This window comes from Candida oxycetoniae, assembly GCF_023343755.2.
Source record: "Candida oxycetoniae strain CBS 10844 chromosome Unknown scaffold4, whole genome shotgun sequence".
Lineage (NCBI taxonomy): Eukaryota > Fungi > Ascomycota > Pichiomycetes > Serinales > Debaryomycetaceae > Lodderomyces > Lodderomyces oxycetoniae.
In genome coordinates this window covers 371,076-396,154 of record NW_026055367.1, presented here as the reverse complement: position 1 = coordinate 396,154, position 25,079 = coordinate 371,076, and the positions used below count along the sequence as shown (strand labels likewise).

At 37.2% G+C, this 25,079-nt stretch overlaps 9 protein-coding genes across 9 annotated transcripts; 6 read left to right on the top strand and 3 right to left on the bottom strand. All coding sequences in view use genetic code 12, as the record gives it.

Annotated features, from left to right (window-relative positions):
* Positions 1–35: 35 nt before the first annotated feature.
* On the top strand, positions 36–998 carry KGF56_001072 (uncharacterized protein; the record flags this gene model as incomplete). Its single annotated transcript, XM_049322156.1, has 1 exon — positions 36–998. One exon carries the CDS (start codon positions 36–38, stop codon positions 996–998), a length of 963 nt encoding a protein of 320 aa, XP_049181975.1.
* Positions 999–1,186: 188 nt separating this feature from the next.
* Positions 1,187–2,263, bottom strand: SLP2 (Slp2p; the record flags this gene model as incomplete). Its single annotated transcript, XM_049322155.1, has 1 exon — positions 1,187–2,263. One exon carries the CDS (start codon positions 2,261–2,263, stop codon positions 1,187–1,189), a length of 1,077 nt encoding a protein of 358 aa, XP_049181974.1.
* Positions 2,264–2,652: 389 nt separating this feature from the next.
* KGF56_001070 (exosome non-catalytic core subunit) lies at positions 2,653–3,627 on the top strand (the record flags this gene model as incomplete). The annotated part of the gene is made up of 1 exon (XM_049322154.1): positions 2,653–3,627. One exon carries the CDS (start codon positions 2,653–2,655, stop codon positions 3,625–3,627), a length of 975 nt encoding a protein of 324 aa, XP_049181973.1.
* An 835-nt stretch (positions 3,628–4,462) lies between these two features.
* MIT1 (mannosylinositol phosphorylceramide synthase catalytic subunit) lies at positions 4,463–6,799 on the bottom strand (the record flags this gene model as incomplete). The annotated part of the gene is made up of 2 exons (XM_049322152.1): positions 4,463–5,870; positions 6,783–6,799. The coding sequence occupies 2 exons, from the start codon at positions 6,797–6,799 to the stop codon at positions 4,463–4,465; spliced, it is 1,425 nt and encodes a 474-aa protein (XP_049181972.1).
* A 2,662-nt stretch (positions 6,800–9,461) lies between these two features.
* Positions 9,462–10,451, top strand: KGF56_001068 (thiosulfate sulfurtransferase; the record flags this gene model as incomplete). Its single annotated transcript, XM_049322151.1, has 1 exon — positions 9,462–10,451. The coding sequence occupies one exon, from the start codon at positions 9,462–9,464 to the stop codon at positions 10,449–10,451; it is 990 nt and encodes a 329-aa protein (XP_049181971.1).
* A 133-nt stretch (positions 10,452–10,584) lies between these two features.
* KGF56_001067 (uncharacterized protein) lies at positions 10,585–11,742 on the bottom strand (the record flags this gene model as incomplete). Its single annotated transcript, XM_049322150.1, has 1 exon — positions 10,585–11,742. The coding sequence occupies one exon, from the start codon at positions 11,740–11,742 to the stop codon at positions 10,585–10,587; it is 1,158 nt and encodes a 385-aa protein (XP_049181970.1).
* Positions 11,743–14,682: 2,940 nt separating this feature from the next.
* Positions 14,683–15,744, top strand: KGF56_001066 (uncharacterized protein; the record flags this gene model as incomplete). Its single annotated transcript, XM_049322149.1, has 1 exon — positions 14,683–15,744. The coding sequence occupies one exon, from the start codon at positions 14,683–14,685 to the stop codon at positions 15,742–15,744; it is 1,062 nt and encodes a 353-aa protein (XP_049181969.1).
* A 1,983-nt stretch (positions 15,745–17,727) lies between these two features.
* On the top strand, positions 17,728–20,041 carry GFA1 (glutamine--fructose-6-phosphate transaminase (isomerizing); the record flags this gene model as incomplete). Its single annotated transcript, XM_049322148.1, has 2 exons — positions 17,728–17,732; positions 17,866–20,041. 2 exons carry the CDS (start codon positions 17,728–17,730, stop codon positions 20,039–20,041), a joined length of 2,181 nt encoding a protein of 726 aa, XP_049181968.1.
* A 1,946-nt stretch (positions 20,042–21,987) lies between these two features.
* Positions 21,988–24,193, top strand: KGF56_001064 (cyclin-dependent serine/threonine protein kinase; the record flags this gene model as incomplete). The annotated part of the gene is made up of 2 exons (XM_049322147.1): positions 21,988–23,638; positions 23,841–24,193. 2 exons carry the CDS (start codon positions 21,988–21,990, stop codon positions 24,191–24,193), a joined length of 2,004 nt encoding a protein of 667 aa, XP_049181967.1.
* Positions 24,194–25,079: the final 886 nt, after the last annotated feature.

Sequence of the window (25,079 nt, the reverse complement as noted above, 5' to 3'; positions counted from 1 at the left end):
TCGCTTCGGCTTCTAGTGTCGCTTTTAAATATACAATGGAGATAGACAAGAGCAGTAAAGTGATAGTACTACCCCGTCTATCACCAGAGAAGGATTTGATAGAATACAAAGTTGTAGACTTGCCTATAGCTACTCTTTCTCTGACGAAACCGTACCTTATTACTACTCAAGAGGTTTATGAATTAAACACAATCAAGGGGGATGATTCCAAAGTGAAATTATCCAATGGAGAAGCAGTAAAGTCAATAATCCTTGAACCTCAAGACCACGATATTCCTGGAGCAGTAATACAATCAGGTGATGTTATACTTGCCACCAAATTCAACATTGTATACCTTCTTATATCTATTTTCGATAGACATTTGTCGAAATTTCGAAATTTCAAAACACTAGAAGATATAAAGGATTCCCTTTCCAGTATTGTGGAGGAGTATAGTTGGATATACGATATCCCTGATACGGTATACTATCGAAGCTTACCTGTGATATGTGACCAAATAATAGAAGGTAATGATGAAAAATTTTACAAATATTCAAATGAAAAATCCATGAGTTGGGTGAATGACAAAATTGAAGCTATGCTGAAGTTTGTAAGAGAGGAAAAGGGAAATAGCATATTGAAAAGAATCAATATGGAATTGAACGATCCGACTAATATCGAAAGTAAGGTCGATACTGATGTTCTACAAAGTACTATAACGCGTTATTCAATTGATTTTATCTGTGATTCTTATTTGATACCTGATATAAAACCAAAATTGATTAACCAATTCAAATACGATTTTACAAAGATGGAAAAATATCTCTTAGGATTGAGTCAGAAGCGGAAAAATCTAGAAGCCGTTGAAGCAAATATGAGTGATGTCAATCGCATCACATCAAATACAAAATCAAATTCAAATTCAAATTCACGGAAACAAGCAATGGTCAAGAAAAAGGCCACGAATAAAGTCGCTGTAGGAAAAGGAGCGCTTGATGGGTTTTTCAAAAGAGCATAATCTCAGATATAAGGACAGCTTCTCTGCAAGAATACAAGGATAGCTTATCTGCAAGAATACAAGGATAGCTTCTCTACAAGAATACAAGGACAGCTTCTGTCTTTTCTCTTTTTTCCAACAAACAAATTATAAAGTATATACACGGTCAATAAAAGAAGAAAAACTTGGTGGTACTTTGTTATTCTTGGTTATTTTTGAGCCTGTTTCTTCTCTTGTTCATTCAAATTCTTATAAATTGATAATCCCAGGGCCATGAAACTTGAAATATCGCCAACATTAGAAGGCACAATCATTGTATTTGATTCCTTTGCCAATTTTCCAAACTCTTTTATGTACTCTTGAGCAATCTGCAAACTAATTGCCCTTTCTCCACCTTCAGTTTGCTTAATTGCCTCAGCAATGATTTTCAATCCCTTTGCTGTTGCTTCAGCTTTTAATTTAATTTGTTCAGCTTCACCCATTGCCAAATTGATCTTTTCGATTTTATTAGCTTCCGATTGCAATATAATGCCTTGTTTCTCACCTTCACTTTTGTTGATTTTACTTTGCCTGTTACCTTCTGATTCCAATATTTCTGCTCTTTTACTACGCTCAGCACTAACTTGTCGGTGCATAGCTTCCAATACTTGCTTTGGTGGATGAATATCTCTAATTTCATAACGAAGACATTCAACCCCCCAGTTATCGTTAGCTGCTTCATTGATCACCTTGTTAATATTGTTATTCAAATTGTGACGTTCTTTTAAAACCGAATCCAAAGTCATATTACCAATCTCCGACCTCATTGTAGTTTGTGCTAATTGAGATACAGCAAATTGGAAATCTTCAACACCATAGCTTGCCTTGTATGGATCTATCACCTTCACGTAAAGGACCCCGTCCAACTCGAGCGAGACGTTATCCGATGTAATGGCACTCTGCGTGGGAATCTCGATGGCCGTTTCCTTGAGGGACTGGACATAAGTGATCTTATCCAATATTGGTAAAAGAATAGCCAATCCTGGTGGTAAAATTCGATTGAACTTACCCATTCTCTCAACTATCCATGCTTGTTGCTGTGGCACAAACTTGATCACTGTATTTGAGGGAAGACTCTTATTCTGGAAGTAGTTTAGCGAAGCCGCTGGTGGTACAGATGGCCCTCCTCCTCCTCCTCCTCCTCCTCCTTGTGATGATAAAGAAGTGAAACCACGCTTAGCAAGCAAGCCAGTACCAGCAAGACGACCAATACTTGGCCTTTGTATTATAAACAAGCTCCTTAGCATATCAAACCCTCCTCTTTGAAGTAAAACAATGTATAATCGCAAAACCTCGTCACCTTTATCAGAGTGATGGCAATGAATCCAATGGTGATTTTTTTTTTCACCATTTTTTTTTTCTTTACGCAAAAATTGCATCGCAGAAAGCGCTGGAAGGGAAGTGTTTGCAGAGTGTGTTTGCAGAGAGTGTTTGCAGAGTGTGTTTGCAGAGAGTGTTTGCAGAGTGTGTTTGCAGAGAGTGTTTGCAGAGTGTGTTTGCAGAGAGTGTTTGCAGAGTGTGTTTGCAGAGTGTGTTTGCAGAGAGTGTTTGCAGAGAGTGTTTGCAGAGTGTGTTTGCAGTAGAGTGTTTGCAGAGAGTGTTTGAAGTAAAGCTGTTGAGTAAAGGTTTCCAAGTCATGTCGCGATCGGTAGAGTTAACCACCAATGAAAAGAACTTTCTTCATCAAGCACTAGAGAATAATCTTCGATTAAATGGACGTGGATTTAATGATTTTCGAAATTTGGATATTTACCTATCGCCTACAGAATATGGCTACGTAGAGGTGTCGTTGGGCAAGACCAAGATATCTGTACGAGTTTCAGCGGACATAGTCAAGCCATATGAGGACCGACCATTTGAAGGGATATTCATTATCAATTCCGAGATTTCTCCCATGGCAAGCTTGAAGTTTGATACTACAAGGGCACAACAACAAGACGAGATACTAATTTCTCGAATAATAGAGAAAAGTATACGTAGATCCAATGCTATAGATTTGGAGAATTTATGTATTGTTGCTGGTGAAAAATGCTGGGAAATTACTGCTGATTTGAATTTCTGGAATTATGATGGTAATATGATTGATTTGGGTTGTTTTGCTACAATGTTGGCGTTATCGCATTTCAAGAAACCCGATGTTTCGATTAATCAAGACCAAGGGATTATAATTCACGACATTGACGAACGACAACCTGTTGGGTTGAGTATTTTGCATATTCCTATTTGTTTAACATTTTCATTCTTCAATTTGAGTACAAAGGAAATGAACATCAAGGGGGAGACAAATGGACAAGGACAAGGAGGTTTACAAGGAGGAGGAGAAAATGAAACTGGCAGTTTTGAAATTTGTATACTTGATGCCGATGCCACCGAGGAGAATCTTCGAGATGGATCAATCACAATTACGTTGAATAAAAATAGAGAGATTTTGCAATTGAGCAAAAACGGTGGTGTGCCTATTGATGCTGATAGATTAATTGAATTGTGCTTTATATCTATGGAGAAAATCGATCATTTGACTGAGTTGATTAAACAAAAGATAAAACAACATGAGGAATGGAGGTACAATCGAGATAACTTTAAATTATTAGAATCTAGCGCAGCAAGATAAAAAGCTAGCTTCACTATCGAGCGGAGCGAGATAGTGGAATACACCAACTAGCTACTATCGAGAAACACTATTGACCAGAGCGAAATAGTGTTGTAACAAGCTACTGAGTATTGCTCCACTATCGAGAGACACTATCGAGCAACACTATCGAGCAGAGCGAGATAGTGTTATAACAAGCTGATCAATGTTGCTCCACTATCGAGAGACACTATCGAGCAAACACTATCTCGCTCTGCTCGATAGTGTTATAACAAGCTGATCAATGTTGCTCCACTATCTCGCTCCGCTCGACAGTGTCGCTCGATAGTGTTGCAACAAGTTACTAAGTATTGCTCCACCCTCTCGCTCTGCTCAATATCATCATAAACCGTTTTGCAATATTATTACTTGCCCATCTCTAATGATTCACTATAAAGGTACTTTTGAATGCAGAGTCTTGAACAGACACATTTCACAGGGGGTGTCATTTGATGTAAAAGTGAAATTTCAGACAGACAGATAAATAGACATGATATGCAGACAGTCGGACAGACAGACAGTTAATTATGTAAATAGACAGACAATCAATTAAACAGTTAGACGGACAAACAATAAGACAGATAGAGAGATTGTTGATCAGACAGACAGACGATTGAAGAAACCGAATTTTTTAATTCCTCGGGACAAAAACAATAAGGCACTACATCTCGGCATGCTATGTTAGCGAGCGAAGCGAGCTAGTGGAGCAGCAATGACTGCTACTGACACTGTCTCGCTCTGCTCCATAGTGATCTTTAGAAAAGTGTGTTCCATCTCCTCTTTTACATTACAATATTAAAATATCGATTAAAACCTATTATACAATATTATCATTATACTCATCATTAAATTCATCATTTGTCAGAATATCGGCATCTTCAGCAGCAACGTCAGCTTCAGCATTAATACTTCGGTCTGAACAAGAAGCATCATCACCCGAAGATACTTGGAAACATTCACTTGTAAACAATTCTTTATTAGAATCTTTATCTGCCACTACAACCAGATTATCTTGTGCTATCAATTTTTCCATCATTTCTATATCAAATGGAAGATTTGAGTCTTTACGACTGCGTCTCTTAATAGTTGGATTTTTCTTCAAATATTGCATTATATTTATGCCCTTCATTTTTGTTGTCTTTGATCCTGCTGTTTTTCGTCTTTTCTTCTTGTTATCTATAGTTCCTCCAAGTGATTCTTCAACATCGTTATCATCATCATCGTTATTGTTTTCGTTATCATTCTCGCCACCACTAACATCTCCTTGTTCTAAATTCTTTTCTATTGTTGTATTGGTCAACCCAGGTTCATTGAGCAATCTATACTGCCTCATTGTTTGGTTTGATTCTATAAATTTATCCAAATTGAAAAACCTCAATATTCCCGTTATGATCCACATAAAAAAGTTTGCAATTCTGCCAGTTAATTTCTTAAAAAACGCTGAAATGATAAATGAGTAAAATAAATATTCCAATGCCAATATGGCAAGTGCAATAAGAAAACCACCAATAATAGCCAAAACTAAATGATTAGCTAAACTTTTGATGAAATTTGCATCACTCATATGCCACGAAGACCCAGGAGCTATAGCGAAAAATGAATACTTGTATCCTTTATAATTTTCAGGCATAAGAATCCGAATTTTACCTGCTTCAGGTACACCCCATCTCTTGTATTGTTTCCAAATAACTGAAAGAAATAAAGGTCCCGTCGAAATCATAATTGTGATGTAAGGCACTAACCAACTTCGTTGGTATTTTTCCAATGATTCAATGACTTTCAAAAAGAAAGGGTGGTTAGGTACACTTCCCATAACATCATTTGAAATACCTGTTGGCATAGTTTTTCTAACAAATGCAGAAACTGTCAACAATGGATCTAGTCTTCGTTCGCACCCATCATCTAAATCAATGTATATTCCACCATAGTGATATAATGCAAAATACCGTATAGCATCAGCTCTTTGAATGTTATATCGGTAATTATCCCACGTCTTTAAAAACCAAGGAAACTCTTCACTGATAAACTCTCTAGCCATTTCGTCGGTCCAAAGAATATACTGATAACCCTCATGTAGATCGATGCAAGCTTGTTGGCCTGCTTTCCAAATTTCAGGAATCTTGTCTGACTTGTAAGTTTGATGAATGATTTTTGGGATCAATGCAGATTTATTTGCGAGGCCATCATTTTCTGGAGGATTTAATTCAAAGTCCATCAAGGCATCACTAAAAGTGTCGTCATGGAGTAGTGTTATCAAGTCAAAGGATAAGTAGATGAGGTATACTATTAGAGCGATATGGGCCCATAGTATATACTTCAATTCTTTCCTCATTTATGCGTAAAAGGAGGGGCAGGGGGGGAGGGATTTGTCAACTTAACGAGTTAGGAAGACGAGTTGGGCAAAAGCAGTCAAAATCAGTCAAAGTCGGCAAAGTCAGTCAAACTCGGCAAAAGTCAGTCAAATTCGGCTAAAGCAAAATCAGTCAAAATCGTCAAAATCAGCCAAAATCAGTCAAAATCGTCAAAATCGTCAAAATCAGTCAAAATCGTCAAAATCAGCCAAAATCGTCAAAAGTCAGCCAAGATCAGTCAAACAATACCAAATGAAACTCTGTAAAGCGAAATAATGAGTAATGAGCAAAAAATGGCTGTTCAATAAGAAAGCAAAACGAGCTTGAAAAAAAAAAAAAAACCAACCTTGATAGGAAACAGTTTTGATAGGAACAACCTCAAAAGCTAGTGTCTCAGCCTTGAATGTGTCAGCTTTTTGTCTTAGTGTCAGCTAGAAATAATTAGTTTATCTTGCTGTAACCAGCCTTTGTATCTACAAATCTCTCTTGTGGATCCTCTTTTGAATCCTCTTGTGGCAAAGATCAAATACGATTATTGAAATGCAAGTAACAGAACAAACAGTAAATAATTTATATACAAAAACAAAGTTTGATTTTTTTTTTTTATTTATTTATTTATTTCTTTCTTTCTTTCTTTCTTTTTTGTATAATGTCAACCGAGGCGCAGTCTGTAAAATGGTAGCAAGAAATAACCAGTGTCTGTCGTATCTACCTGACTTGTCTAAGAAATGGAGATGACAAGGATAATTTAAATGTAGTTGTGGTGTGATGGGGGGGAACGCATACATTATACAGAGTCGCATCAAGGGGTAAACGCTGTAAGGAGAAAAATACTGGGACGATGAGTCTTACATAATACTATGGTAAACAATAAGATGGTATTATGGTAAACAATTAGCTAATACAATGGCGATTTGTTACATAATACCTTATATAATACCATAAACAAAAAAAAAAAAAAAAAAAAAAAAAAAAAAAAATTTCGCTAAAGGAAATTTTTTTTTTTTNAAAAAAAAAAAAAAAAAAAAAAAAAAAAAAAAAAAAAAAAAAAAAAAAAAAGAAGATTTCGCTAAAGGCAATTTATCTTTGTTTGTATTTAAAATTTTGGGAATATGTCACAAAATATAACAACCAATCGCTCTTATTGTGGTAAAGGGTTATATAGATCTCGATGTATATGTCACACGGGTTTGGTGTTGGAGGAAAAAAAAAAAAAGGTTTTTGGAAACTTGTGGTTGTAAAGTTTAACATTGGCAAGACCGTGTCGTGACCATCATCGTCCAAAGGCTGGCTAATGGTCTTTAAATCATTTTTTTTTCTCTCTCTCACTTCTTCATGTACCCCTATTTCTTAAGTTAGGCTTACAACAATTTCACGACTGAAATTTAATTTAGAAACTAAGCATTCTGTTACCTATTATGGTGATGGTTGATTTTCTGGGTAACTGAAACTTTAACACGCGGGATTGCCATAAATTAAAGCTTTATTCTGTACTTTTTTCCATCTTGTTAATGAAAAGAGGTGGCAGAAAAATATTTTTATAAACCAATAAAAGGCGGGTAAGAAACAAAGAAATAAAGGCAGAGAGAAAGAGATAAAGGCAGAGAGAAAGAGATAAAGGCAGAGAACAAAAGATAAAGGAGAACAAAAGAGGTGGTGCAATTCAAGGTGGGGATACCTTAGTCTCTGTCTCAGCCTTGTCTCAAAAAGAGTAGAAATGGTAGAAAGAAGAAGTCGGTAATCCTCTTATCTGCAATGGTTTGAAATTCACATTTCTCTTTCTTTTTCTTTTTCTTCATTTCTCTTGTTCAATTTTTTTTTTTTTTAACTTTTAGAGGGTCAATAGTAAAACTCTTTTTGCCAAATACGCCAATTTTTCAATTTTCAGCTATAGTTTTTGCAATTTCAGAAACTTGGACAAATCTGTCATGTGTCTCACGTCATTACTCTATTGCTGATTTTTATTGTTGATTCTTCTTATTGGTTGCTACTGCTGGTTTCTCTTTTCTTTTTTTTTTTTCTTTTTTCGTAACGGTGGCAGTGTTGATAATAACACTACTATTGATGTATGTCGCTGCCTCTTTACAACCAATGATCTGACATGTCGTGAAAGAGAAAACGAGGCAACAATATGCAGTTAAGAGATATGCAATTAATTTGCATATGCCACTATCGAGTGGAGCCGAGATAGTGGAGCTTGATAGAGACGCATTTGTCACTATCGAGCAGAGCGAGATAGTGAAGCATACTAGCTTGATAGACTATCGAGCAGAGCGAGATAGTGGAGCACACTAGCTTGATGAACTATCGAGTAGAGCGAGATAGTGGAGCACACTAGCTTGATGAACTATCGAGTAGAGCGAGATAGTGGAGCACACTAGCTTGATGAACTATCGAGTAGAGCGAGATAGTGGAGCACACTAGCTTGATGAACTATCGAGTAGAGCGAGATAGTGGAGCACACTAGCTTGATGAACTATCGAGTAGAGCGAGATAGTGTTGTACAAGCTGGTTAGTGTTATTGGTCTTATTAGTACACTATCGAATTAGAAATATCGTAAAAGCTGCCCTGGTCCAATTACCATGGTAGAGACTAGACGAGTGAAGCGAGTAGAGACTAGACGAATAAAGCAAGTAGAGACAAGACTCGGAAGCGCGAGCAACGACAATAGCGGGGTGGTAGCGGCGGTGGTAGCGGTGGTGGTAGCGGCAGCCGCCGCTGCAATCGCAATAGTATTCCTCGGGATAACAAGAGTCAGAGTAGAGTAGAGACTAGACAAGTGAAACGAGTCTAGTTGAGAGTCAGAGTAGAGTAGAGACTAGACAAGTGAAACGAGTCTAGTTGAGAGTCAGAGTAGAGTAGAGACTAGACAAGTGAAACGAGTCTAGTTGAGAGTCAGAGTAGAGTAGAGACTAGACAAGTGAAACGAGTCTAGTTGAGAGTCAGAGTAGAGTAGAGACTAGACAAGTGAAACGAGTCTAGTTGAGAGTCAGAGTAGAGTAGAGACTAGACAAGTGAAACGAGTCTAGTTGAGAGTCAGAGTAGAGTGGTGTGGTGTGATGTGGTGTGGTGTGGTGTGGAGTAGAGTCGACCAGAACGAGATAGTAGAGCAGCACTAACTAGCTTCTACTATCGAGATTATCGAACAGAGCGAAATAGTGAAGCAGTACTAACTAGCATCTACTCAGCTCTACTCTACTCAGCTCTACTCTACTCAGCTCTACTCTACTCAGCTCTACTCTACTCAGCTCTACTCTTGTTATCCCGAGGAATACTATTGCGATTGCAGCCGCCGCCGCCGCCACTGCCGCCGCTCGCGCTCCTGAGTTTCTCTGCTTCCTTAATTTTTCCTCCTAACAAAATATTTCAAAAAAGAATCTAGCGCCTATTACACCCCAATACCCTCCTCCTCCTCCTTCTCCTCCTCCTACTCATTTTTTTGTATCCCCCCAGTTACTTCCAATATGACTAAACCTTTCTTATCAATAATAAAGCCACTGTCGTTTCGCACTTTGCTTCAATCGCAACCACAATCGCAATCTCCGCCCCAATCAAGCTCCACCTTAGAGCATAGGACTATACCTATAGATGCCACCTGGTTTATGCCCAATAGTCCACGCAATGCAGAACAAGAATACCAAACAGAACGTATTCCTCATGCACGGTTCTTCAATTTGGACAAATATTCTCGTGACTCGCCATATCCCCACATGTTACCTACGCAACAGATTGCAAAACAAGCATTCCAAGACTTATCAATAAGACCAAGTGACAATTTGGTGATATATGATAAAATCGGAAACTTTTCAAGTCCTCGAGCTGCATTCACTTTTAAACTATTTGGTCATCAACGTGTATACTTGTTGGATAATTACCTCAATTATAAAGCTTGTGATTATCCATTGGATTTGAATCCAGTTAATTTCAAATTGAGTAGTAGTGATGCAGAGGAGAATGAGTACCCGCTTCCCAGTGCTCATGAATTCGAAGAAACGTATGATCGAGAAGTCATTGAATATGAAGAATTGTGTAACTTGGTTGAAGATAATTGTATTGGAGACTATCTCATATTAGACGCTAGATCAAAAGAAAGATTTACAGGCGAAGCATCGGAACCAAGACCAGGCTTATCTTCGGGTCATATTCCCACAGCTAGAAATCTACCATTCACAAAATTTCTCAATCCTGAGCAGAATAATCAATTTCGTTCAAAGGAAGAAATTGAAACAATTTTAAAAGATGTGGTAGAGATTAATGATATAAACGAATTGACTACAAAGTACCCTGGCGGTATTATTGTCATGTGTGGAACTGGTGTCACTGCTTGTATTTTGAAACTAGCATTGGATAACGTATTGAAATTGCATGACGTGGTCAACGTGAGATTGTATGATGGATCTTGGACCGAATGGGCAATGAGAGCTCCTAAAGAGTTGATTGTCAAGGATGTGTAGATATTGATTTGAATAAAAATGATCTATATACATCGTGTAATGATATAAACTATTAGGACCTAACTTGAAACACAACTAACTCCTTTCTCTCTTCTCCTTCTCTCTCTTCTCCCTCTCTTTCTTCTCCCACTTCTTATATCTTCTTCCTCTCTTCACGATCTTCTTCCGGTATGGACAAATACTTGTACTGTTTCTTTGTAATATCATATAAATCATTCAACGCCGCATCATCAACAAACCAGCTAACTCTTCCCGCAGCACCTTCGTTAACTATCGAGCTAGGTAATCCCTTCTCTGGTCTTTCCATAATGATTTTTATAATTGGGGCTTTGGTTAACCCCTCAACTACAAACACAACTCTTGCGGCATGGCAGATTACAGGTATAGTCAATGTGATTCTATTTTCAGGACCCAGAGGTGCCTTCGATACAGGAATACACCAAGCCAATTTCTCTCTTAATGCCTCGCCTTGGTTTGGAAACAACGAAGCAATATGACCATCGGGTGCACATCCCAACAATAGTAAGTCAAACATGGGTAATTTAACAGAATCCTTTTTGGCGAAATTTTGAATCAATTGCTTTTCATAATCATCAGCTGCTTCCTGTGGATCATCGATTAAGGATTCATCAATATGAAAAATTCTTGGCAACTTATCTCCAGTGATTTGTGAAAAGATTTCTCGTTGTGCTTGTCCATAATTTGAGTCTGGAGATTCAAACGGTACTAATCTCTCATCTGCAAAGTAAATATCCCATTTGTCCCATTCGATATATTTTTGCCTTTTCAATAACCCTTGATTCAAGATTTTGATCAAGGACCCCCCACTAATAGCTATTTTAAAACGTATTTCTTGCTTCTTCATAATTTTTTTCTCCTTTTTCAACTTATTGGATTGTTGTAGCAAGTTTGTAGCTGATGGTGACGATAAGTTGATTCCGCTTTGACTATGACTATGGCTATGGCTATGGCTTGGACTATGACTTGGTGTGTTTGAATTCGAACCGCAACTTGCTGAATGACTCGATGCCAATGCCGTATTTCCATTATCGCCAAAACCGGTAGCGCCGCCGCCATTGGCTTGGTTCAATGCCAATGCCACTGATAACGAACTATTAGTCTTTGTCATGGTAGGGCGTTTCATTTGGCCCAGTTTTATCATATCCACTTGTTTTAGATCCGTTGTGTTGTATAGAGTTTGGTTTTGAGCCGATATGATCAAGTCAGCAACGGCATCAGCAACGCCCAAGAACTCGGGGAAAGAATAAATTAATGGTACAGTTGTAGTCATTTCAGGGACAAATTGTAATTGACAATATATTGGGGTAAGATTAATAGTGGGGTAAGATTAATGGTATATTGGGGTGAGATTGATGGTTTATTGGGGTAAGATTGATGGTTTATTGGGGTAATATAGATGGTATATTGGGGTAAGATCAATAGTATATTGGGGTAAGATAATCAATACTATGTTTGGGGGATAGGATTAATAGGGATGTGTGCGAGTCACTAGCTTCAAAAAATACCTGATAAAACTTTAGTCAGTGCCTGCTCCACTATCTCGCTCTGCTCGATAGTGTCGGATTTGCTCGATAGCGTCAAATTTACTCGATAGCGTCAAATTGAATCTTGAATCTTGAATCTTGAAAAACAAAATCCGAGCTATTCGAATATTTAGTGTGCAAAGTAAAAGTAATATACTTCTTCTTCTTCCTCTTCTTCTTCTTCTTCTTCTACTTCTTGTTCTTCTTCTTTTTTTTTTGTTGTTGTTCTGTTCTCAGTTAACAAAATTTAAAAAGAGAATCTTGCGTGATCGAAATGCCCAAAATGTGGTTGCTTATATCTTGGGATGAATAAAACAGTGAGTAATATTCAACTATCGAAATTAATTTCTATGTCGTGTTGAGTTAACCCTAACAAAGAAAGAAAAGGAAAGGAAAAAAAAAAAAAAAAATCGTCACCAGTTACACTACTAAGAAAATAATATAGTAGTAACTAAAATAAAATAAAATAAAGTAAAGTATGGAGGAATGACAAGGGCGAGGGAAAAAGAGTGGTTTCAAAGAGAAAGTGAACTCTCCTGGATTGTCCCAAGAGTTTTTTTTTTTTTTGGGGGGGGGGCGCATTTATGTATGTCTTATGCCAAGACGATCCATCTCAATAGATTGGGCTAATTGGAAAAAAGTGTTTTACAACACGAAAACAAAAGCAAGAAAGCAAGGAAAGGAAGAAGAAGAAGAAGAAGAAGAAGAAGAAGAAGAAGAAAAAAGACAATTTCATAGGTCACGTGATACTTTTGAGCAACTTTTTTACTACCAAGCAAAGTGAGTTTAGTGGGGTAACACTATCGACCAGAGCGAGATAGTGTTGTAAGTAGCTACTAAGCTACTAAGTGCTCCACTGCTGACGGGTTTGCAAAAGCAGCTTTGGAGGTCACCTCAGTTTCTCTTATTGACTACTTTTTATCTCAGTTTCTCTTATTCTCAATTGACCTCAGTTTGTCTTATTCTCACCCCCTTTTTTTACTCTTTTCTTATCAGTCAAATTCGAATTTTGTTTTGTCCTACAAAAGAATTAAACTATAATCAAAAAATTGGTGATTTTTTCCTGTCTAAAGCAATCTAAAATTTTCGTATCGTATTGGATGGAAATTTCAAACACCCCACATACAATCGATATAACCACTCCAGCCTAATGACACTAGCATCTATATAGTAATGTAACAACCTAATAACATAATAACATAATAACCTAACAACATAACAACCTAACAACATAATAACCTAACAATCCATACATTTTAAGTATATTAACAACCTTCTAACAACCTCTACATTTTATGTATACTAACCTTCTACTTAAAATATACTAACCTTTTACTTAAAATATGCTAACCTTTTACTTAAAATATGCTAACCTTCTACTTAAAGTATGCTAACCTTCTACTTAAAGTATGCTAACCTTCTACTTAAAGTATGCTAACTTTCTACTTAAAGTATGCTAACCTTCTACAGTTTAAACACTAACAACCTTCTACAACCTCTACATTTTAAATATCAACAACCTTCTACAACCTCTACATTTTAAATATTAACCTCCCATAGTTTAGATATCAACAATCTACATTTATAGTGTACTAACCTCTTACATTTTAAATATTAACCTCCTATAGTTTAGATATTAACAATCTACATTTAAAGTATACTAACCTCCTACAGTTTAATTATTAACCTCCTACATTTTGATTTTAACCTCCTACAGTTTAGATATTAGCAATCTACATTTAAAGTATACTAGCCTTCTACATTTGAAGTATAGAACGAAAAACACTATCTTGCTCCGCCCTATAGTGTCAGTTTTCATAATTAAATGTTGTTTTTTTTCTGTATACAATTTAAGGGGTAAGCTGGAAAAAGTGAGAGGGTGGAAGGGAGAGCTAAGATACAAGTATAGGTCCCTGGAGGGGAAGTATCATTCCCAAAGGAATGAGAAAATAAGAAATGATCGAGGAAAGTAGAATGACCTTGCCAATTGAATGCACACACTATGCGTTAGATAAAAATAAAAAAAAAGGTTGTTAAGTGATCCTTCTCACTCTTTATCCTTCACCATTTTTTCTCACCAAATTACACATTTTTAAAGAAAATCTTTTAAAACAAGCTTTAACTTGTGACATCCTTCTCTTTCGAGTCCACTTCAAATTATTCTCTTTCGAGTCCATCTCTTTCGAGTCCACTTCATCTTTCCCTTTTCTAACAAAAAAAAACAAAAAAAAGATAAGATAATGAAAGAAGATAAGCTTTTTCTTTATTTTGTTTTTCGTAATTACTCTAAAAAATGGACGACTCTTTCCTATAAACCTATCTTTGAGTTGTCATGTCAATATTGTTCTCACACTATCAATTGGCCAAATAGGTCTTGGTCATGCAATACAATAAAGACATAACAAGTACTAAAACGGACGAAGCGGACGAAGCGGACCCACTCGTCCATTCTCCACTATTGGATTAACTTGCTTCTATCAATGTTCTAGAAGCGCTACCAAAACCAGGTCAGCTCATTTGTCATTCGAAAACACACAAGCGGAGTTTTCTTTTATAGCAATTTAGATTCTTGAAGCATTTGGAAAGCGGGAAACCTTATTTTTAGTAAATATCAAAGTTTTTACTTCTTCTCGTTAAATATCAATTATTTCACGAGGATATTCTTTGGAATTTGGACAAGTGTAGCAATGTCAATAGACAATTATTTCCAATTAACATTTTATCTCGTATCGGAATATATCAAGCAAATCTACCCATCATCGGAAAGCTACAAAACAGTCGTAACGACAAATGAAGAGAAACTAAAGCAAGTTGAATTATACTACAATGATGAAAAGTTCCTTATATTAAGCTTTACTGCGATAAGTAAGGTACAATCATTAATAAACTTGTTGAATCTAGATGGTAGATTGGACAATGCATTGATTAACTGGGAATGGTTTTCCTTGGACGAGATAAAATTCCCAATTGAAAAAGGCCAGTTGCCGAAAGATTTAGTTGAAAAGTTTCAAAGAAAATTTAGAATGCTTGTTGATGACGAAAAGGTTAGTTCTATATTCAACGATACTCCTGGAGGAAAACAAAAGGAAAAAAGTCAATTGCAACTGGAACAACAACAACAGCTGCAACAACAGAAGGAGGAGAAACAGGAGACACAGAATTTCGGTCCAACTGTAGAAGAACACACTGATTCCGAGAGTGCTTACACCAAGTCCCCTTCGCCAGAAGAGCCATACATCCCACCACCGACTAGTAATCCGTCAATTGTTCCAAATGCTCATAAGCAACCAACATTTTCAAATGAGCAATTCAAGAGACCTCAAGATATGCCCGATTTTGAAGACGAATACCAGATAAAGGATGTAGCATCATCAGGTCGTCATGGGCCATTAGGTCAATCAACCAATTTGCCCCCTATAGGTTCGGATGATTTGAACCCACCTGGTGTACCTAAAAACCCAACACTCCAAGGATACTTGGACCCATTACAACAACAGCAGCAGCAACCAATGCATGGTGGGATGTATCCAGATTCGAGTCATCCAATATTTCATCCAGGTGGAAGCCATGGTACAAGTGGTAGAAAGGGTGTTCCTCCTGGCGCAAGGTATGACGAGCCTTATTCTGAGGACAATTTAGATGCTTTGGGACAAGGATTACCAGGTGCAATGGGGTTGAGAGGTCCCAATCCGGGAGGTCCAGGAGGTCCAGGAGGTCCAGGAGGTTTCGGACCAATGGGTGGTTTATAGAATGGGAATCTAAAACACCCCGTATCATCAAAAAAGGGATGAATATAAGCACATCATAATGATTGAAGAGATGATTATTAGTACATATTCAAAGTGGTGATGAGCTTGTAAAAGTAAGTGGTATGTTATCAGACATCAAGAAATAAAACTCAAATTCTTTAGTCTAGAACATTTATTCAATCTTTTGATATATTAAGATGCAATTGGATGGTTTTTAAATAAAAGTGTTTGCTGGTAACAAGTTACAAAGTGTAACACTATCGAGCAACACTATCGAGCAACACTATCGAGGTTGTGATAGCTCGTTGACTATCGAGCAGAGCGAGATAGTGTTGTAACAAGCTACTAGGTGTTGCTCGATAGTGCTGTAACAATCTACAAAGTGTTGCTCCACTATCTCGCTCTGCTCGATAGTGTCGCTCGATAGTGTTCCAACAAGCTACAAATTGTTGCTCCACTATCTCGCTCTGCTCGATAGTGTTGCTCGATATTGTCGCTCGATAGTGTCGCTCGATAGTGTAGTTGATGTCTATAAAATCAATTCATATTTATCAAGTATTGAAGGTTTTGCAATTTGCTACCTCAATGCAACAAATGGATGCAAAAAAAAATAAATAAAAAAAAGAAGTTGAGAAAATAAAAAAAAAATTGAGAAAATAAGAATTTTATTAATAAGGCTGTACCAACCAACAGCAAGATACTACTTTTCTTTAGGTTACAGGCAATCCAAAAACTAAATAATTCAACTAAAACAAGTCAAGAAATGAGATTATAATCTTCTTTTTTTCCTTTCTCTTATGAAATTATTTTATAATTGTTTCAACATTGTTTTATTTAATTGTTTCAATATTGTTCTATTTATAAATCTTGTGACAACAAGACAAATGTAAGCCTGGATGCCTAAATATAGTAACTGATGTAGATTTAGCATATCTGATATAGCACCGTTTAGACTACCATTAAGGATAATCATCCTTTCTAGTTGTTTTCAATTTATCTCTTTTGGGAAAAAGTACGGGTTTCATTTTTCATATGTCGCACGTATTTATAGTAACAGTGATGACTAGCTACGGAGCGTGTGATAGCTCGTCTCGCTGTGATAGCTCGTCTCGCTGTGATAGCTCGTCAGCGAGATAGTGGAGCAACACTTTGTAGCTTGTTACAGCACTATCGAGCGACACTATCGAGCAGAGCGACACTATCTCGCTCTGCTCGATAGTGGAGCAACACTTTGTAGCTTAATACAACACTATCTCGCTCTGCTCGATAGTGGAGCAACACTTTGTAGCTTGATACAACACTATCTCGCTCTGCTCGATAGTGTTGCTCGATAGTGTTCGATAGTTTCTATTTTCTCTTTTTTGCAATTTCAAGATTTTCAACTTTCCATTTTCAGTAACAAGAAAACAAGTTCAAGATGACAGACAAGTAAAAAATGATAGATGGGACAAGTCTGACAAAACTAGACTAGACAAGATATAAGCTAGTAAAAGGAAGGAAAGAAAACAAATCCAGCCTGTTTATTCCATTAGCCCTTACTGACACATTTATACATAGATATCAAAAAAAAATAAAACCAAACAAATATACTAGTAATAGAGTAAAACGTGTATAACAGGTAAATGGTAAATGCAATATAAATATATATATATAATTTACTCAAACTCTATTCCTCTGACAGGTTAATTGACATATATATAAAATCAACCAGCTGAAAACAATTTTGGTCAACTAAACCACAAACTATAGTGCCGCTTCACTATCTCGCTCTGCTCGCTAGTCAAGGAGATATATCTCCCATTCAATTAGGCTTCTATTTTAGTTATAAAATCCTCCATTTGTATATATATAAATTTTTTTCCACTAACTTCGCTAAAGTGAGAAACAAACAATTAAGTCTCTTCTCTTTTTGCCTTTTTCTTTTTTTTTTTCCAATACAATTTGGTTACATATTTTTCGAAGAACCTCCCCCCCCCATTGATTATGTGGTATGTGTGATTATGTGTGTTGTTGTGTGTTTGTGTGTGATGTTGTGTGTGACTCTGTTTCATTTTGAGCTTTTAGAGAGGTTTAGACCCCTCTTTTTATGCTAACATTTTTGGTATTCCTATTTTTTTTTAGTGGTATATTTGGATATGTTAATTTCTTGGTCGATAAGTCAAGAGGTGAAATTATTGACAATTTAATTGAGGGCTTACAAAGATTAGAGTACAGAGGCTATGATTCTGCTGGTTTGGCTGTTGATGGGAGTCTTGTTAAAAGCCAGGATGGCGAAGAGGAGTACATGGCTTCAATAATTGTCAAGACCCCAGGAAAAGTCAAGGTTTTAAAACAAAAACTCATCGATGACGAGATCGACCGTAGTGCGGTGTTTGACAACCATGTGGGTATCGCACATACAAGGTGGGCCACACACGGTCAACCAAAGACCGAGAATTGCCACCCTCACCGTTCAGACTCGTCAAAAGCCGAGTTTATTGTTGTTCACAATGGTATCATCACCAATTTTGCCGCTTTGAGAAAATATCTCGTGTCAAAAGGTCATCAGTTTGAAAGTGAAACTGATACCGAGTGTATTGCTAAGTTGTTCAAACATTTTTACGACTTGAATTTACAAGCTGGTGTTTCACCAGACTTTAATGAGTTGACTAAACAGGTTTTGCATGAATTAGAAGGCTCTTATGGTTTATTGGTTAAATCTTATCACTATCCAGGGGAAGTTTGTGGTACTAGAAAAGGGTCTCCTTTACTAGTAGGTGTCAAAACAGATCGTAAGTTGAAAGTTGACTTTGTTGATGTTGAATTTGAGACTACTGCTGCTGCGGTGGCGGCAGCCGCAGCCGCAGTTGCTCCTGTTGTCCAACAGCAGCAACTGCAACATAAGAATGGCCACTTGTCACCAACCTCTGCTGATTTGGGCTTTATTCCTGTGGTTCCAGGCGAACAAAATTTAAGAACTTCTCAATCAAGAGCATTTCTTTCCGAAGACGATTTGCCAATGCCAGTTGAATTCTTTTTGAGTTCTGATCCAGCATCGGTTGTTCAACATACAAAAAAGGTTTTATTTTTAGAAGATGACGATATTGCTCATATTTATGATGGTGAATTACACATTCATAGAGCTTCTACCAAGAGTGCGGGAGAATCAACAGTTCGTCCTATTCAAACTTTGGAACTTGAATTGAATGAAATAATGAAGGGTCCTTATAAGCACTTTATGCAAAAGGAAATCTTTGAACAACCAGACTCAACATTTAATACCATGAGAGGTAGAATTGATTTTGAGAATTGTGTTGTTACCTTGGGTGGGTTGAAGGCTTGGTTGCCTACTATAAGAAGATGCAGAAGAATAATCATGATTGCATGTGGTACATCGTATCATTCATGCTTGGCAACAAGGTCTATACTTGAAGAATTGACTGAAATCCCTGTTAGTGTCGAATTGGCAAGTGATTTCCTAGATAGAAGATCACCCGTGTTTAGAGACGATACGTGTGTTTTTGTTTCACAATCTGGTGAAACTGCTGATTCCATATTGGCATTGCAATATTGTTTGGAAAGAGGTGCTTTAACTGTGGGTATCGTCAACTCAGTTGGTTCTTCAATGTCCAGACAAACACACTGTGGTGTTCATATCAATGCAGGTCCTGAGATTGGAGTTGCATCAACAAAGGCATATACTTCACAATACATTGCCCTTGTGATGTTTGCTCTCTCCTTATCAAATGACTCGATATCAAAAGTCAAAAGACACGAAGAAATTATAAAAGGATTACAAAGGATTCCCGAACAGATTAAACAAGTACTCAATTTGGAATCCAAGATCAAACAGTTGTGCAATGATAATTTAAACGATCAAAAATCATTGTTATTATTGGGTAGAGGTTATCAATTTGCCACTGCGTTAGAAGGAGCCTTGAAAATCAAAGAGATTTCATATATGCATTCAGAGGGTGTACTTGCTGGTGAGTTGAAGCATGGGGTATTAGCTCTAGTCGATGATCAATTGCCAATAATTGCATTTGCTACCAGAGATTCCTTATTTCCAAAAACAATGTCTGCCATTGAACAAGTTACAGCAAGAGACGGAAGACCCATTGTTGTATGTAATGAAGGAGATGCAATCGTATCAAACGATAAAGTGCATACCACCTTGGAAGTACCTCAAACTGTTGATTGTTTACAGGGATTGTTGAATGTTATCCCAGTGCAATTGATCAGTTACTGGTTGGCTGTGAATAGAGGTATTGATGTTGACTTTCCTCGTAATTTGGCCAAATCCGTTACCGTTGAATAAACAAAATGGGAAATGGAAGTTGGACATTGGAAAGTGGAAAATGAGAAATGGAAAATGGAAAATGAGAAATGGAAAATGAGAAATGGAAAATGAGTTGCTACTTGGGAGAAAGAGGCAAGAGAACTTATCTTGTAGTGGCGAATATAATACAATTATTTAAAAGGAATATTTAGAAGGTTTCGACAAGGGGAAAAGACGAAAAGACGAAAAGACAAAAAGAACAAAAAAAAAAAAATAAAGAAGTAACTGATTCTCTTAAACACTCAATATCGCAATATACAAAACTATCCTGTAGTTCCACCACCTTCACCAGTAACAACAATGCTAATCACCACCAGCACCACCAGCACCACCACTTCATCAAACACACGCATCCGATTCATAAATGAGCTTTGATCTCTTTCTTTTTTTCTTTTTCTTTTTCTTTTTCTTTATTTTCTTGTAAAATACTGACTACTGCCCAAAAACGCAGCAGTGCTATCCAAAACCAGTTCACCTAATCCCAAATATTTCCCAAAATAGTTCCTTATCTCTTTATTTTCAATTTGATCTAAATTTGGAGTCACACCTGTAGACCGTTTCATACCAGCTAAAAAGCCACTAATAAGTACTAGATCGACTCCTATATGGGTCAACCTTCCGATCATTTTAATCATGCAATGAAAAATATCTATATACGTAGAGACTCTTTGTCAATTTACACTTTACTCTAAAGTTGTCTTATCTTGTAATAGTGGTGTTGAGTGGTATGTAACTAAGGAAAGGATTTTCTAGTCGTTAACTTCAATTATAGATTTGTGAGTCGTGCATAATAGTCAATTTGTTTTGCTCTCTTTTTTGAAAACGGGGGAAGGAAAAAAGAGTCAACGAAAAATACAATGGATGAAAAAACATCCACCTTTCTCATCTAAAAACTTTGCAGAGAAGAAGAGAAGAGGGATCTTAAGAAGTGGTAATGAGATTATGTGTTTGACGATATGTAGAATTTAGCATCACGTACCAGTTGAAAAAAAAAAGGAAAAACCAGACAGGAAAACGTATTATATGTATAGACATACACGAGTTGATTTTGAGAACAAGTGTTTGAGAACAAGTGTTCTCAAATAGAGAGGATGCAAATTGGCTGATTTTGAGAACAAGTGTTTGAGAACAAGTGTTCTCAAATAGAAAGGATGCAAATTGGTTGATTTTGAGATAATTTAATGAAGGCGAGGCCCCCATGTGAGTAACCAATCTTCTAGGGTCCTTATGTGAGTTTGTTTCGAAAGAGGAAAGTTTGGCTATCTGTGCAATGTGAGGTTTTGATTTGCTGCTTAGTTGAAGAAGAAGAAAAAAAAAAAAAGGATTAATCTGTGAGAGAGTGTGTGGGTGGGTGGGTTCAGGCGAGAGTACAATAATCCATTTTACGCATACAACCTCCCCCCCCCCCTACATTCCGCGTGTCGTTATCCGCCACCCGCGCCCCCATGCTTCTCCACTTCAGTTTCAAGTATGGATTGATTAGACATCTTTCTCTCACCAACTCTTCCTATATCGCTGTGGTGGAAATGCCGCTTGCTAAGTACACCTTGCTGTGGATATGCTTGTTGCTGGTGCTTTCTGGACATGGCTCATTGCTCATTGCTCATGGCTCATGGCTCCATAGCTCATTGTTGTTGGTTATGTTGTTTTTTTTCCCTTGCTCCTATTAGAGAGCGCTACCATGTGGCTGGCAATTTTGAAGTGAGCGGTTTTTCTTTGCTGGTTTTTTTTTTTTTTTTTTTTTTTTTTTTTTTTCAGCTGAAGCATTAGAAACACCGGAAGCTCCATCATTGATTTGAGGGAGTACGCACACGCACACAATTTGACTTTTTTGAGCTTTGTTAAGCAAGAAACAGAGCAGCACGGTTCACCAGTAAGCATTCTTGAAGGAAGTAGTTCGCCACCCGCCCCTTTTTTTAGCATTGATGTCCGATAGAAATAGACCTAGAGGTCCTAAGCAAGTGCATCCCTCAAGTTCTCGGGATTTTCAATCTAAAAGATCGTCGTCGTCATATATACCGCTGCGAGATGCCAAAAAACGGAACAATGAGAGATCGAGCTATATACCGTCTCAACCCCGAGGGAATCAGCAAAAACTGCAGCAAGTAGGGCGAGATGTGTATCGCCCAAGTAATAGAAAGGGACCACCCCCCAGTGGACCTAAAAGTCAACAACAACTGGAACCATTGCCACCGCCACTGCTGCTGTTACAGTCACAGTCACAGCCACAGCCGCTGCATCTGCTGCTGCTGCATCTGCTGCAATTCCGTTCAGGAACCAAGAGGCCATTGCCTTCAGGACCATCAAACCATAGAAAGCGAAGAGATTTGAATGAACAAAAATATTCTAAAACGCCTTTGGGAAGAAGTAAAAATTATCCTGCCAAAGGAAAGTATGAGTATGAGTATGAGTATGAGTATGAGTATGAGGAAGAGTATCAACAGCGTAATCTCTCTCCAAATCAAATATACTGTATAAAAATACCCAAGGGAGCTCAGGCGTATGAAAGAGTACAACAAGTTGGCGAAGGAACTTATGGCAAAGTATACAAAGCAAAGAATACCACCACTGGGGAATTTGTAGCAATGAAGAAGTTACGATTAGAGCTGGAAAGGGAAGGGTTCCCTATTACAGCAATTAGAGAGATTAAATTATTACAATCCTTTGATCACCCAAATATTGTTGGTTTACTTGAAATGATGATTGAACATAATCAAATCTATATGATTTTTGATTATTTGGACCACGATTTAACAGGATTGTTAACTCATCCCCAACTAAACTTGCAAGAATGTCATCGAAAATATATTTTCAAACAGTTGATGGAGGGATTGGATTACTTGCACAAGAAAAGAATAATACATCGGGATATCAAAGGTTCGAATATATTACTTGATCATATGGGGAATTTGAAGATTGCTGATTTCGGATTAGCTAGAACAATGCAAATTTCAAGTGAAGGAGAGAAAGCCGATTTTACAAATAGAGTCATTACGATTTGGTACCGACCACCTGAATTGTTACTTGGTGCAACCGATTATGGAAGAGAAGTAGATATATGGGGTGTTGGGTGTTTACTTGTTGAATTATATTCTAAAATGGCTGTTTTTCGAGGCATGGATGAGATTAGTCAATTAGCCAAGATTTTTAACATAATGGGAACACCAACCTTGGAGCAATGGCCCAAGATTGATAATTTACCCTGGTTTGAAATGTTAAAGCCAAAAATCAACATAGTATCGAAATTTGCTAAGAAGTATAAGGATATAATGACACCTGATTCGTTTAAACTAGCTGAGAAATTATTGGCTTTGAATCCTCTCGATAGGCCAGCTGCAGATGAAGCTTTAAGAGACGAGTTTTTCACAAATGAGCCCAAACCTGAACCATTGTTGTTTTTACAAGATTTGAAAGGTGAATGGCATGAATTTGAAACTAAAAAGAGAAGAAGAGAAGAAAGGAAGAGAGTTAAGGATGAAGAAGACGCCGAATTGGCTGTAAGTAGAAAGAAATTGAACGGAGAGGCTGGTTCTGAAAAGGTATCTCCTGATGCGGGTAGTACCGGTTTGAATTCGAGTAGGATATAAAAAGTACATAAGAAGTAGTTGCAAAAAAAAAAAAAAAAGAACTAAAGAAAAGGAGAAACAAAATAAAAATATAGAAGCTGCAAAAAAAGAAAAAAAAAATAGACAAGTTGAAAGATGGAAAATATCAAATATTAATATTTAATGATCAAATAGTAGTTGGGTTATTGCTCCTCCAATGTTGTATCAAATAGTCTTAGTTTCTATGATGGCCGCGTATAGTGTTAGTATAACGCTAGACACTTCTAAATACCTGCCTACACCACCTGAAAACGGTGATTTCGAAACACATATAACTTTACAAGATGAATTTCCATTCACATCAAGATTTACGCATGTTTATAATGGAGAAGTGATAGAATGCATGCAAGAGATAGAGCAATCATTTATAAAGAATCATAATTGCACTTCTCGGGAAGATGATATACAATGTCACTGTTTATTCATGAATTATGTTGATGAGAATTGCGTTGATGTTGGGTTGAAAAACGATGGATTATGGGAATTGGAAAAGGTGGAGTATCCCGAATGTCAAATTGGGGCGTGAGAGCGATGGCATAGATTAGCAGAGGGGAACATATAAGGTGAATGAATTAGACTAACACTATCGAGCAGAGCGGGATAGTATTGAGGCAAGCTGCTCCACTATCGAGCAGAGCGAGATAGTGTTGAGACAAGCTGCCACCACTAGCTGAAGTTGCTTGTATGATATGTGTGACACTTGGTAGCATCTTATATATTGAAGAAAGATTAGTTTCAAGAGCAACACTATCAGGCAGAGCGAGATAGTGTTGGGACAAGCTGCTCCACTATCGAGCAGAGCGAGATAGTGTTGTACAGGCGAGATAGTGTTGAGACAAGCTGCTCCACTATCTCGCTTTGCTTGATAGTGGGGCACACTAGCTGCCACCACTAGCTATAGATATACATAATTACTTATAGTACAGGATTACCTCTATAGTAGAGGATTACCTCTATAGTACAGGATTACTTTGTAGTACAGGATTACTTTGTAGTAGAGGATTACTTCTTTTCACAACATCAATAATACAGTTTCCATAATAGCTGAGCGAGCAACACTACCTTGCTCTGCTCGATAGTGTTGAGACAACCTGCTCCAGAAAGTAAAGTTATAGTATCATGTTGTCTCCTAGTCCAAGCCTTTTCTTGAATTCCATTCTTTTATATTTTTTTCTTGTTTGTTTACCTCAAATAACTCTCAATTCGTTACCTTTATTTCATTCCAGTTAAAGGGTTCAATATATATGTGTGTTGTTACATTGTCGAATTATTTTATGTCAAAAAACTAGAAAGACGGCTAAAGATACATAGGATATACGTTATGGTTATGAATTACCACATCAATAGTTAGCTACACATACGCACACACACACACACACGCCTCGTTCACTTTTCGCCTCCCTCTCTCTCTC